We start from the raw sequence: 14,596 nt of genomic DNA, 5'->3' as shown, positions 1-14,596 counted from the left end.
TTTGATGCATTTCCAAAACTGGAAGCAGTATTTATTTATTTATTCTGAAACAAAAGTGTTTATAATGTCTGAAATGATCTTAAAATTCTGCTCCATGGAAAATCACAAACATATTAGTTTTCATTTTTAGTTTAGCCAGCAAGGCAAATTCATCAAGGATGACATCTCCCGTACAAGCGATACTGGGAGGCCGAAGCATCCCCCGGTCTGCTTCTTTAAGAAGGAGGGATGACAAGATGCTGGCGTGCGGCGGCTGTTAGCATTTCCAAGATGCTTTGTATTATGGCAGGGCAGAAGAGTTGACAGTCTCTTCTCAGTTCTGTGGTTAGCTGGCTACAGGCATGCAGTCATTACTCTATATTAATGTGAGATGTGAACATCATTTTGCTGGTTATAATTATTCTCCAAGTGGTACAACCTTAAAAATTACAGCTTTGGAGAATCTCTCCCTCTGTAGTTCTTCCTGGGAGTCCCTGCCTGGGTTGGTTCCCAATAATGAGATTTTCTAAGGGGTCCGGGAATGTATTGATTGATTTATTTGCTTTTGGATGCTAATTGACTTTGATGTTCTGCAGCCACGCTCCTGGCTGCCATGCTGCATGCCGGGGAGCAGCGGGGCCGGGCCCTCGCGGAGGCAGAAGGCCGCAGCGGGGCTCCGGTGGGAGCGAGGCCTTGCTGTGCCTTGCCAGCCAGAAGCCGAGGCCTGTCTGAAGGGCCTCCACAAGAGGCCCCGATGGACAGCAGCGGGGACGTCCCACGCACCAGGCCTTGGTGGACGGAGACGCCCCGGTGTGGGGCTGCCCTCCAGCAAACCGGGCGGGGAGCTGCCCGAGCCCCCCCAGGGAGCTGTACCTCCTGGCAAAGGCTGTCCAGCCACCGCCAGGGCCCCCGGCTTCCCCTCCCTCCTGAACAAAGGAAGGCAAAGACATCTGAAACAACTGCTTAAGCAGTGATGAAAGGGATCAGCCTCCCTTTATCTCCGCAAGAGACACTGTGTCATCAGTCTTTGCACCATATTTCAGCACTATCCTCTCCACTGAGCCTGCCAGCAAGGGGCTGTGCGGCTGTACAAGCAGATGTGGTGATGGGCTCAGTGCTGCTGAGCCTAAGGCTTGGAAGAAAACCAACCTGATCCTCTCACACAGGCAACAGCCTCCAGCAGCGATGACCTCCGGTAACATGTAGCTCTCAAAAGGATTCCAACCAGCAGCAAAAATCCGTCCCCTCCATCACCAGTGACCCTCAGTACACGTTGAAACGAGGTGCTGGAAGCCTAGAAGCCCACCCAAAAGCCCTGCTAGGCCTCCTAGCCTCACGCTGCTATGGCACACCACATCTTGGGCCTGCTGAGGGAATATAGGAAGGAATGTAGGTGGCTAATACCACGCACTGATGATCCCTCCTCAGCCCAAACGGCAGGTAGCCATTTGCAAACTTTCCAAAAGTGGCTGGCCTTCAGCTACAGTCCATGTGCTTCATGGTCCAGGTGAGGCTGTGGCATCCAAACTGCTTGAATGCTTGCAGTGCAAAAACATACTTCTCTTCATTACTGCCCCACTCCTACTCACTCTTTATTTTGTTTTAGTTCACACTAAGGTGAAGTGACATAGGAACAGAGGGATATACTCATTTCTTCTGGTAATGGAGAAGAGAGATGGCCTCTTTAGCAGAGGAAACAACCCTGTGCTTACAGAATGCCATTTTAAGCGCCCTCGCGTTAATGTTTACATGATGCTGCATCTACTAGAGCAACACATGTGATACCCACATTTATTGTAGCCACCTCCTCAGCCATCATTTTACCACACACATCATAAGTCAGCACGGCCTCCTGTGTGTTGCTCATAGAGCTTTGGCTGTGTGCCTCTCCTCCAACCAATTTGTACCATACCCTGAGCATTGCACGGCTTGCCACAGGGTGGAGCCAAGCCATAAATCCTGCATGGGGATTCGTGCTGTAAATGCCCACTTGGAGCTCTGCACCACTGGGATGAAGAAGGCTGACCCCTGAGGCCACCATGAGTGCCCTCTTCCCTGCTTCCAGTCATAGAGTCACCCCCAGCATGGGAAGGGCCTGGTGCCTGCTGCTGCTGTTTAGAGAGGATCCAATGTGTCTCGAGCATGGTGGTGTGTTCAGTAAATGTGGACAATTAATTCCTGAGCAGGATGTAGAGAGCCTCGCTGAACTTACAGTGAGACAATCGCAGCTCTCCTCCACTGGGATGGATTTAGCATATATGGATGGTCCAGCAAAGCAAATTCAAATGCTTTCATACTGCAGTAAAAGATGAGAAGGGACAAGAAAAGCTATGGAGATATCCATTCCTGACCACAACATGGAATCAGAATAGAGCTGGTGCTGCTCCTCAGCAGGACAGATGCAAGTGTCCCTCCAGAAAGTACACAAGTAAAAAGGTGCCATCATTCATTCACAGTTAACCAGATTCTGGGCTCCTGCCTCCTCTTTTCCCAATGCAGGCAATAACCCCTAGGATTATTCAAATATCTAATGCCTGTTTAAATTTATAATTCCCATTAATGTTAATAAAATGTTCCTAAATAGGAGACAGACGTCTAAATCCTTTAGAGGTCCTGGCAGTCACAGATTTCTGTCAATTATCTCATTTTTTTTTGCTGATGGAAATAAGAATTTAGCCCATTGCTTTCTGAGCACTCGGTGGGTACATGTGCTGCTGTACCCTCAATGAACAGATATCTCAAAATACTGGGATGGCTACATTTTGTTCTCAGCAGCAGCAATGAAACCTGATTCCTTTCCACAAAAATAATTTCTTTAGAAGTCTCTGATTTTAATTTCATCACCCCTTTTTGAGCACTCACTTTGTGTCTTACATTTAACTGCACTCTTTCTTCTTCCTCACAGTTTCTGTCTTGAGATCAAACTTGGAGGTTATCAGTTTCCATGTCCTTCTCCATCCTGGCAGATCCATAAGCTCTCTGAAAGAAAACAAGCAAGCCAGTAGAGCAGGACTAATTTTTATTCTTCCAAGGAAGACCCGTGAAACCATCAGCCTTTTGTCCTCCTAAACTTTCTGGAGCACTGCAGAGAAGAAAAACACACTCGCTCACAACAGAGTACTCTCCCTTTCTCTGTATCTCCCAATCCCATCCGCTGGATGGATGAGGCATGCGGGATGGATGAATCCATAACTCACGGTATCTGTGGTAGAGTGCAAAACTGCCTTAATGCCTCTCGGTGCCCAGGACCAGCATGCTGACCCCGAAAGACACGCAGAGATCTCCAGCAACACGACACAAATGTTCAAAATCAAGCCTCGAGCATCATTCACCCTGTCTCCAACACCACCCTGTCTATGTGAGAGACTTTGTGAAGTAGCAGCAGCTGAGCTGGATTTACCAGGGCTCTTTTAGTGGCCATCAACTGCACTCGAAATCCAGATATTGGCCAACAGTCTGAGCTGTCTGCAACAAATGACTGGGTGCTAAGGGATCTTTCTCTGAGCTCTCAGACAATGAAAGGACTTGTTTTTCCCAGGCTTGCTCACTGACTGCCACTTTTAATGAAGACACATACTGGGACAGTCAGCACCTTAGGTGGTGAGACCATCAGTTTTCTTCTGCAATGAAAGGGGCTCTTTTTTTCACCCTTCTAGTTACTGGAGATTATTGAGAGAGACTGCAAGAGATGAATTATCCCAGCTGAAAAGTCTGGGCCTGTTAAATCTTGTGGGGTGGCTAGCTGGGCAGCACTGTTGCAACACGGAGATGACTCAGCCACATAGCATCTTTGTTGGCATCCTATTAGCTGCCGCGGAGACGATTATTTCTTTATTGCTAAACAGAGTCTGTCAGTGGCTTGGGGCACTTATGTGAAAAATGTAACAGAGACAGAATAATAATTCAAAACATGCCAGACCAGAAAACCATGGCTCATCGTATCAAGCTCCTTCTGCCTGAAAATCAACCAGTCCAGATTGCTCAGGGTGGGAGACCCAATGCCGCAGATGCTTGTGACTTCACCAGAAGCAGTGCATCCTTCCAGGAAAGCAGGATCCCCTTCTCATACAAATGGCCTTACCAATAACAGAAGCAGAAGGGAGCAAAGAAATACTCTGAGTGGAAGCTACATCAGCAGAACTGACTCAGAAGTTTGCCTTTCAAAGATTTCCATGAGGCGTCAGCCGCTCCTGGGTGAAGTGATGCTAGCAGGCAGCATCCCAGTTACTTTCCCACTGTGGGAACTGAGCCCTTTTAAAGCTGTTTTGACTGTAACCAAGGAATTAGAGAGATGGATGAAGCCAGCCGAAAGTGTGACAATCTCCTAAAGGCGCACAGATGGTGAGCAGACCCTGAAAACTGATTCACTTTGAGCGATCGCCTTCCTGAAGCACATTTTGGACCATTTTCAACCTCTCTGAGGACCTAAGAAAACCCGTAACTTCTCTGAGGCAAAACGGGGGGCATGGGGGAAAAAGGGAAAAAAGCATGATTTTTCCTCGAAACGCACATTCCCATACAGTTATTTATTTACTTGCCCTTTGACATCGAGAGAAGCTCATATCTCAGAGAACGATCACCCGTGGCTCAGTCCAGATGGAGGTGGGATACAAATTTCATTGCCAGTGCTAACCATGAAAAGATTTTCCTGTTTTACCAGAAACCACAATATCCCATAGTTCCCAGACTGCTCAAGTGATGTATAGCTTGGTAATTGTCCTGAAAGATAAGGGAAAGCCTCCTCTGCGGTTGCATTTGATATTGGCCTGATGTATGGGATCGCTCAGTGCCGGCTTGGTGGAGGGTGTCTCGAGACAGCGTGGAGTATGCCTCTGCCTTCTTCTTCTCGCTGGGGAACCTCTGCTGGTGGCAGGCAGGATCCTGAGGGATGCAAATTGCTTTCCCACATCTAACATCCCTTTCATAGCAGCCTCAGTCAGTTTTTGGCATGAGGAGGGGAGCTACAGAGTGGTTTATAGCTGCTCTGGAGCCTCCTCTGCAGTGCTGCCACCCCCGTGGCACCCCTGTGCTGGGGATGGGCAGGGGGGGGATGAGGGGTGGGAAGGGGAAAGCCTTGCAAGCAGAGGAGGAAGAAAAGCTTCTGGAGAGAGAAACCTTCACCCATGGAAAGCAGCAGGAACCCCTTTTCCTGGGACGGTGCTGGGGGCACTGGACAAACCCTCCACCCACTGAGTATCAGTTGCGGCCAACCCAGCTAACCATCCACAGCCAGGTATAGAGACCTTCCAGCTCCGTGCTGTTTGGGAACGATAGACCACATGAAATTTTCTGATAAGAATCCGCTGTGCTTAATTTTCCACTTCCCAGAGACAAACAAGTATCCTGTTAAGAATTTGGGCTAACATAGTCCAAGCTGCGCTTTCGTGCTACGAACACTACAGGGACGAGCAGCCGCTAGATGGCACGTCCATCTTCCTGCAGCCTCGGCATCCCACAGCCACGAAAGTCCAGGACGTGCCTCTCATCCCACGCAGGCACAGTAAAAGGATGAAATTGTTATCTCAGCGTCTGCTTTTAGCAAATGCTGGCACGCGCTGCAGTTATTTTGCGTTGGGGATCTGCAATCTGATGAACATTCCTCTGTGATTTTGAAAGGGTTTAAAAATAAGCTACACGCAGATTTTGCAAACTTGCTCTCACTGGTTTCAGTGGAGATGTACTAGGACTGCAGAGAGCATTTATGTGCAAAACAGCTCGTAAAAGGAAATATACAGTGCTTTGTTCTCCCACAGGAGGGCTAGTGAATTATTTGGGTAGAACCCACATGAAGTAAGAAGTTATTGGTAGATATTATTTTCCAGATCCTCAGCTGCTGTTATGTGGTATACTTCACTCGTTTATACTAGCTGAGAGTCTAGTCTCTAGGTCTCCAGATCAGAATTAAGCAAGACACCAAGAAGGCTTTGGAGAAAGGAGCTTTTATTTGAGGGGACTGCCAAGCGCATTAGATCTGGACCACTTTCTCTCAGATTTAATCTCAGGGGAGCTGGCAAAACAGAAAAGGTCCAGAAATGGGAGTGAATCAGGCACATTAAGGCATTTACGCTGCAAGCTACAGTGTTTTCCATGTGCAGCAGCAAGTATCTAAAGAGTTTCACAGCAAAGAGTTTCAGTGTAGTTTTTGTCATTGAAAAGCTGGCTTGCGCTTCATAGCAACTGAAAAGGAAGCCAAGCTTATGGATTTCCATGTCAAGTCAGTCTAATGTACCATAAAGATGTTGGGTTCTGGTGCAAAAAGGTTTAAATCACCTTCCCTCCAACCCCCACCCCCAACTTTTTCCACTGCAACATGTAGAAGAATTAGAGGCATTGTACAGTGCTTTTAAATTCTTCCCCATGTCCTATGTTTGCACCAAGGACAAAGACAGCATTTTAATGTGACATTATTTTGAATTCATCCCTTTAAAAAATGCTATTTTGTGAATTCAGTGAAATAATGCTTTGTGTTTCACTTGCATGCCTGTAAGCTCTAGCGCTGGTGAGAGGGTGAGGCAAATCAGCCCTAGCCTTCTGTATCATGGATTAGACCAAGCTGCGCACAAAAAAATGTTATTTCCATTTAAAAAAAAGGCACACAAAAATAAGTATTTGAATTTTCTGAACACATTTAAAATGGATGGGGAGAGCGCTGCAACACTATACTGCTTGGGAGAGAGGGAAAGAGAGTCTCATGTTTTGATGGTTCTGTACATTGCTGATCCCTACGGAGCTGTGCTGTCAAACCTAAACCTTGGGGTACTTCTAAAATGCAAACAACAAATAATAGTCCCCCAAGAGAGCAATACTGGAGATCCAGCCCCAGATTTGAGACTAAAGAGAGACACCAAGTGGAAGAAAGGCACATGGGCAGTTGCAAGTCATCTGCAGGCCTCGAGGTTGTAATTTCTACCAGTGGTTCACTGCCGCTGTACGAGCATCAGTAGGTGACCAGGGAGGCATTTTGGCACTTCTCTGCCCATGTGGACATTGAAACATATATCTGTGTGAGAAGGAGCTGGGAGGCGAAGGTGGAAAAGAGACTTCTTTCAATGCAAGGTTTAAAATTGGCTCTATGTAGAGAGGTACTTGGATGCTTTCATAAATGAAATTGAAGGGAATTAAGTCTCTAAATACTCCAGTGGATCTTAGCTTACGTGAGAAGTATTAGTGTCATAGGATTGCTTGTTCCGCTCGCCTTGCTCCTCCAGGTAAATCATGCCAGTGTTGCACACATTTCACTGAGAAAATATTCAGCCTGCCAATGTCAGCTCCCGAGAGCTTTCATTTCCTTTGGTAGACTTTAAACCGGGTTCTCCTTCCCGAGGTTTTCTCAAGTGTTTATGTTAGCTGGACTGAAAGGGACAACTTCTCACCAGTCTCTAGGGCCGTGGGGTGTGGAATGAATACTGCCTAAGCAACAGCATCTATCCCAGCACATCCCCAACACAGACCAGCAAGGAAACCTCTGTTTCTGGGTAACGTTTCTCCTCTCAAGCCAAGATGCTTACTTCAGTTCAGGTGTTCGTCCATGCAAAGCGTGCAAAGATAATTGTAAAATTAGGCTAAGTCCTACCTCCACCAATGTCTACAAAGTCACACCATGGCTGTTGTTAGCCCAGGCACTAACCAGAGCTCAGCAGCATCAGCAAGGGCTCTTTAAGTGACCGCACTGATTTCTGAAACTCACATGGCATTTTCTGACATATCTGACTCAAATCAGCAAGCCCATAAAAATAATGATGGGCTCTTCTCAATCCAGAGATGTCTGTGACCTGCTCACGCTCTGTGGAAGACCTTTTGAGATTTGTTTGTATGAGTATTTTTTCTTTTAATTTCATTTTTATTTTTAAAGGAGAAATTCTGGAAATCACAGGATGGTAAATCTTGATGATACACCTTGTTCCAGCAAGTTTCCCATCCCAAAGGTTAGATAAATACCCACCTCATGGGGCCACATGCTCTCACACTTTCCAATGCTCAATGGATCACAAAAGCTCAAATCACGTAGTGCCTAGGAAGACGAGTCCCTGTGTGCTACATTTTCCAGTGCCCATAGAGGGGGCAGCAACGCTCTTTTGCAAATTACTGAGTTTTGGGGTGCTGCCCCTCCTCTAGCAGTCAGATCTGAGGCACTCCCACCCCGCTCCCAAACTAACAACCTACAGAAGCTGCTCCCCAGTTCTGGGGTGTCTCAGGGCAACAGTCTGACTCCCTTTACCTTGCCCAGGTTTCACTTCTGCTGCAAAATTTCGGTTGCCTGCATTTCTCACTCCAGCCAGGGGAGGGCAAGCGGTCATCAGGAAAATTATTTCAATTTACTACAGCTCACTCGTTTTCTCAGAAGCCATAAAACTCAGAATTGTTAGGAATAATTAGTCCTGAAATAGAACAGACTACTTTAAAATTGTACCTTTTGGTAAACATGTTTTTCCCTAATGTGAGTTAAAATAGTCTCCACTTGCCTCAAGTGCAAGCAACCACTGCGCTTTTGTTGCTGTTCACTCTAATCGTTATTTTTTTTTGTATACAATTAATCCACATCCTAGTTTTGCTAATAAAAACACAGCTTTGGGCAAATAAAAGGGGTGGATTCCACTTACAGTGCCATGAAAGCACTTCTGCCAACATTAGACTTGACAAAAGCTATAATCTTCAGCCATGCTTTGCAGTACCAGCTCTTATTTTACCCTGTGCTATCAAACAGACACTAAATGTGGACTGTAGAGTTTTGTTGTTGTTGTTGTTTTTTGGTTTTGTTTTGTTTTAACCTGGAATTTAATCAGAACAAACACAGCAATTCTTAGTTCTGTTTTTGAATTTTTTCCTCTTTATGAGTTCAACATCAAAAGCGTATTTTTTTTCAAAGTTAGGCGGTGTGTAGGGATTGTTACAGTGCACATCACTGCATCCACCTAGCCCTTCAGTATTTTGACCCTGTCTGCACAGAAATCCTTCCCCTCTGAGGTTAGCAGCAATTCAAAGACTTTTTTTTAAAGGAAATAAATCTGGAAACGTTATGGATTCGCATATGTCTTTTTCCTAGACCCTGCTCTCCTTAATGCCAAGTATTTGTCTGAGACTGCCTAACAGTGACCACAGTGTAAGGACAGCCGGTTCAGCAACTGCTGCAACGGTGAAGGCACAAACCCAGGGCTCATTTCCTGCTCTGGTGTCTGTCACGTCGGGCAGCAACCTGTGCCAGCTGAGCCTCGGCCCCCTTCTTCTCAGAGCGCCTCTGAGAGCAGAGAAATGCCACTTGAGCTCCTCTGCGCTGAGCTTGCTGCAGGATGCCAGCCCTGAGACCTCCCATAGCTGCTGCACAGGGAGCTGCCGAGCACTGCCTGTGTGTGCACTGCTGGGGACTTGCTTGCTTGCAGCTCACCATCGTTCCTTCCCAGCCAGGCGTGGTTTTACCAGCAAAGAAAGGGCCATAGCTCCCCCAGCACCGTACATACGCACCTGTGCAGGGCCCGTGCTTTACATTGCAAAGCAGAAGGGCTCTGAGGGCTGCGCAGCTTGTCACAACACACAGCTGAAGGGATCTCCTGTACAAATGAAACAGGCTGCATCCCAGGGACCTGGGCTGGTGAGCAAAGGCTTCCCCTGCTTACTTGCAGAATAGGCCATCGCTTGATTGGGTAAAGAGATTAATTCCTTCTAAAAAGAAAGGATTCATCTGACAGGGAACGGTTGTTTGGTTTGAAATGAAAATGACCCGAGGCAAAAGCAGAGTACTTGGATGAGTGACCTCTGGGCTGGTGCCTAGCCGCCTTCGAAATGGCATTCGGTCTTCGGCGTTACACACCACATAATGGTGGGTTTCTCCATTCCGTCTGTTTTCTTACAAGCACTTTTGTCTAATCACTAGCTGAGAATCCAGCCTACTGTGTATATTGTAAAAGATGCTGTTTATACTTGGGCTTCTAGTTTACCATCTGTGCGCAGCTCAGCTGCAACATCTCTGCAGATCTGTTTCTGCACCATTGCCAACTCCCTGTTGCAAGCCCTCAGAAGAGCATGATTCATGTCGGACTTTCCAGCAAAATTCAAGCTCTTTGCGAGCTATCTTTTAAAGATCTATCCCCTGTTCTCAGAAAACTCAGTGATACAGACTTAACGCTTTTCAACAGCCTCACTGGTTCATACCCGAGCGGCACTGAAGCATAACCAGCTATACATGCAGTCGCTGATGCATACATACCTCCACGCTGCTGTTGCTTAACATGTATCCTATTCTCAAAGCCATTGACACAAATTCATTTGGGCACTGGAGCTGCTGGCACACAAGCAATCCATTTGCGCTGCGCCTTGTAATCTCTTTTTATTTTAAAATCAACTCCTTTAAAAAAAAAAAAAAAGAGCCTTTCCACTAATCCTCAGGGGCCATATTCTGAGCCCAGACTTCCTTCCTCAAAGTAGGACACTCATAAGAAGCAGAAACAAGCTATATGCTCAGAATGCACAGGTCAGACACCTGAGCATAAGGATAGACGGATACAACTTCACTTGCTCCCACAGACCCCCACACCTTTATAGGTGAGCTTACTACTGGCATAAGCCTGACCAGGTGCTTAAATTAAGGACAAAGTCTATTAAAGAGAGAGGGAAGAAAAAGCCCCCTCAATGTGCTGTTTGAGCATAGGGGTGGTTTTACTCGAGGTTAACTCTGCTCAGAAGGAGATGCTGGGGTGCTGCCACCTTCCAGAAGGACAGGTAGGAACGCGGCCCCAAGGACTGGCTATAAATGCATTTCCAGATACTGCCCCAACAATTCTGACACAAAATGCATCCTCAGCAAACAACTGTCCTTACAGCTCTTCTAGCGAGAGGAAGGAGCCTCAGCAAGGCCAGGTTTATGAGATGGTTTGCAGGCCAGGGCTAGCCTGGTATCGCTGAGGACAGCTGCAGAAATGGGGGTGCCGAGACCGCGTGAACCTCCAAAACCCCAGTGCGGTGTTAGTCACCCCTTTCACTTCCACCTCGTCCTCTCTGTTCTGCCCCAGCACCTGCACTCCGAGCACCTTCCCTGGCCAGCCCACAACACAGCTGCAGCCCTCAGTTTCGCTCTGCTGGCCCGCAGTGCCCCGCTGCTGGCACGGAGGTGGCACGGCGGCGGCGGGCGCCCCTCCAAGGTGCATGAAGGAGGCAAAGGGCCCGTGTTCGCCCGTTGTGTGGCCACAGCTTCACGTGCTGCTTCTTTGGAAGGGTGAGAGACCACCCGACCTTCCCTTGCCTTAGGGTTGGCTTGGCTGGTGTGGTTTTACTGCCTTTTAGATGAGGATTTAAAGAGGACCACGGTATTATTGCTACTAGATGGCCCTGTTACTGTTATTTCTGTTGGGCCGAGGCGGGATCCCGGTGGGCTAGTTATTCCAACACCACGAACAAAGACCCGGTGCTGCGAGCTCGATGCCTGCCGCACAGAAGTGGGAAGCCGGGGAAACAACGCACTGACAGCGGGCAGCAGAGCCAGCAGCCGCCCCAGCACCTCTCCACCCCCGCTGGGGCAAGCAGGCTGAAAAGGGCTGAGTGGGGCTCGGACGGGGAACGCTGCTGGCGTTTACAGGGCTCGCCAGGGCAGCAAAATGCCCGGTGTTCAGCCGGTCGCGGGGCTGGGGCCGCTGCGTGCAGGGCCTCGGCCTTCGCCTGGCACATGGGCGGGCAGGGGGCCGGGGGGCCCGCCCCGGGGCCGGCTGAGCGCAGCCGCCGGCTCCGCCCCGCGGGGTAGGGAGCCCGGCCGGGGACACGGCGCCGGAGGGAGGCAGGGAGGGAAGGAAGGAGGCAGCGCAGCGCCCAGCCCAGCCCAGTCCAGTCCAGCCGAGCCCAGCCCAGCCGAGCCCAGCAGGTAGGTGCGCGGGGCGGCCCGGCCCGGCGGGGGGCGAGGGCCGCGGCCCCTCCGCGGGGCTCCGTGCCTGGCCGAGCCCCCCCCCTCGTCCCCCGGCCGCTTCCCGGGGGCTTTCCGCAGGGCAGGGCCGGGCTTCCCGGGGCTTCCCGGCTGGGCCTGGCCGGGAGCGGTGTGGCCCCGGGGGCTCGGCGTGCCCCCGTCCCGTTGGGGCAGCCGCGGGGGGCCGTGCGCGCTCCGGAGCGTGGCAGCCCCGCCGGGTGTGCTTTCGCGTGAAATGGAGCTCACGGTACGGAAAAAAAAAAAAAAAACACTGCCCTGGAACCGAAATGTTGGCTTCTGCCTTCCTGAACTGCACAGAGCTCGCTCGGGATGGAGTGTTCCCGGGGCTTGGACCGGCTCTGGTGTTTCCATCTCCTGCGTGAGCTCAGAGCTTGAAACTTGTGCTGGAGGAAACCCTGCCGGTCGCGCCTCGGGCTCTGGTGCTCGCTGGCTGTCCGAGAAGCGCGGGGCAGAGGCGTGTGGCCAGGGTCCCGCAGTCCGAACGCCTGTCCCCGTGCCACAAAACCTGCTCCGAACGCCCAGACCCAGAGAGAGGCACCCGGTGCGAGGAGCCATCTCGGGGGCTGCTTACCTGCATGCGACACAGAGCAGGACGCGAGCTGGGGACTTGGGGAAAGCTGTCCCCGCGGGAGATCTCCATCCTTCCCCGCTGAAGCTCCTCCCGTAAGAGGATTTATCAGCTTTAATGATGCGGCTCATCTGGACTCTCTTCATTCCTGTTGTTGTCTCTGTTTTGGCTCTCAAGGGACAGACAGGTGTAGTGTGACCTGCGGCTGCGTGCTGGTGCGGGAGATGCTCCAGCAAGGCCTTCCTGCCGCCCTGTAGGGCTTTCTTGCTTCTGTTACCTGAGCCATCCCCTGCCTACAAGCCCCGTTAAGTGTGTGTGTGTGGGGGTCATATGAAATTCCTCTTCTGGCTGTAGCTAAGGAAAGGTTTTACCCCGCTCCTGCATCTCCCTGTTCTTGTCTCAGCACAAAGGTTGCCAGGGGCCCTCTGGGGCTGCGAGCATCCATCCAACAGATGTTTGACTTGGAAAGGCACCTGTGGAAGTTTTTCAGACCTGGTAACCCCAGGCTCCGAGGCACTTTCCAGCCCAAGCCATAGCAGTGGTCTTTGGTGTCTGGTGGGATTGCGGGAAGCATCCAGCAGGGGTGAAGGCTGCTGCTGCAAGGACCTCAGGCACTGATGGCCCAGGACCTGTTACGGGAAATCCAAAGTGGCAGTGTGAGGTGGAGCATGTCCGGTGCTATACGAGGTAGTCAGCATTGGTCTGCTTGAGTGGTGCCTGAGGCATGGCAGCTGTTGCAGTCGTTATCTAAGAAGCTCTGTCTTCTCCTGGCCTGGATGTTGACCCAAAGAGGGGCTAAAATGAAGGAAAGGTGAAGAATTACAGGCTGTTTCTTGGCATGAAAGAAAAATAACACGGGAAGCGAGGCCAGCAGTTCCTGGATGAGCAGTCAGCTGTGGCAGAGCCTGTTTGCTGCCCAGCTCCGTGCTCTGCTGAAAATTCCCTGGATTATCAGGGCTGAGAAACGCCGAGGTGGTTAACGGCTGACTCGCACCTCCGCAGGGTGATAAGTGAAGCGCCGGGAACTGCATGCTGGAGATTGCTTAAATCATTGCTTGCACGCGCTGACAGATTCAGAGCTAGCGAATTTCCTGGAAGACAGATGAGGCATTGCTGTGGGCAGCTCTGCGAGAGGGTCTGGTCTGTGGGTGATAGCAGAGGAAGGGAATAAAACCCAAGCCTGTTGAGATGGATGGGGACCAGAGCCATGCTCCGGTGGGGTCTTGTCTCTGTAATCGAGCATGCACACGGCAGAGCCAGGGAAGCTGGGCTGCTCGGTGCTCATCCAAGGTAAATACAGGGGAAAGGAGGGAAGGAAACTAAGCCAAAGGCAGGCTTTCTCCTGGGGGAAGAGGCACGCGCGTGGGCTGTCTGGTTCTAGTTCTTTTCTCTCCTTGGTGGAGCTCCAGAACTGGGACACCACCAACTAAAAGCGAGTCGAATCAAAGCGTGGTGCATGTACTCGATTTCTGACACTTGCTGCAGAGGTAAGTGGCCTGCCTGTCTTTAAGGAGCTCAGCAGCTCTGCTGTGCCATCGGGAGTGTTGTAAATAGCAAATACCACTAGTCCTTTGCCTAAGGACGCTGCTGGGCTGCTGTTTTAGTTTCCCTGCAGCGCAGCAAACAGGTGCATAACAAAGGGCCTTTTACTCATTACTGTAAAGTTGTTGCCCAGCTGCAACAGACTGCTGATCTCTTGCAGTACGGTGATAATCCTGTGGCCATGTGTACCGGAGAAATGCTGAGCTGGAAAGAGCTATAAACGTTAGGATATCCAGCAGCCCAGAGATTTGAAGTTATATAATGCAGAGTTCCCCTCACAGGCAAAAATAATCCCACTGAAGTCAGGGGGAAGAGTCTCCTGAGCAAGCAAAGGGAAGGTTGAGACTTCGGAGCAGCAGCTCTGCACCTTCCTACAGCTTGAATCCATCTCCTTGTCCCTTCGGCTGCCCAGTAGTGGCCCTGGAGGTGATTTGGGAGCGGGGAGGGAGAGCACTGGTGCGCTGTGAGGTAGTCCTGCCTGCTGGCAGCAAAGGAGCCTGTTTCCCAGGCTTGCCCTAGAGAAGGGGTTTGTGGTCACCAGATATGGCTGTGTCCTCTACCAGCACAAAGGCCGCTGCTGTCATCCCATAATATAAGAATAT

General features: G+C 50.1%; 2 protein-coding genes across 7 annotated transcripts in view; one reads left to right on the top strand and one right to left on the bottom strand.

The window, feature by feature from the left end:
- The window catches only part of LOC310900106 (uncharacterized protein), a 35,221-nt gene extending 22,563 nt beyond the window's left edge, over window positions 1-12,658 (bottom strand). For 4 of the 5 annotated variants that reach the window (XR_014584839.1, XR_014584840.1, XR_014584841.1 and 1 more), the window contains exon 1: window positions 12,456-12,658. Coding sequence is in view for 1 of the 5 variants with exons in the window: in XM_083837512.1 (XP_083693638.1) it covers window positions 12,456-12,598 (143 nt within the window). In the remaining 4 variants the exon portion in view is untranslated. Of the gene's footprint in view, window positions 1-2,841; window positions 2,959-12,455 lie in introns of all 5 variants that reach the window. The other variant, XR_014584838.1, reaches the window with a different exon arrangement.
- The window catches only part of CD82 (CD82 molecule), a 34,048-nt gene continuing 31,118 nt past the window's right edge, over window positions 11,667-14,596 (top strand). Inside the window, exon 1 of one of the 2 annotated variants that reach the window (XM_083837509.1) lies at window positions 11,667-11,824. The gene's annotated coding sequence lies outside the window, so the exon portion shown is untranslated. Of the gene's footprint in view, window positions 11,825-13,601; window positions 13,743-14,596 lie in introns of those variants that run through there. The other variant, XM_083837511.1, reaches the window with a different exon arrangement.

Source organism: Anser anser (genome assembly GCF_964211835.1).
Source record: "Anser anser genome assembly, chromosome: 5".
NCBI lineage: Eukaryota > Metazoa > Chordata > Aves > Anseriformes > Anatidae > Anser > Anser anser.
Note: the sequence above shows the minus strand (reverse complement) of the source record. Positions and strands in the feature narration are given on the sequence as shown.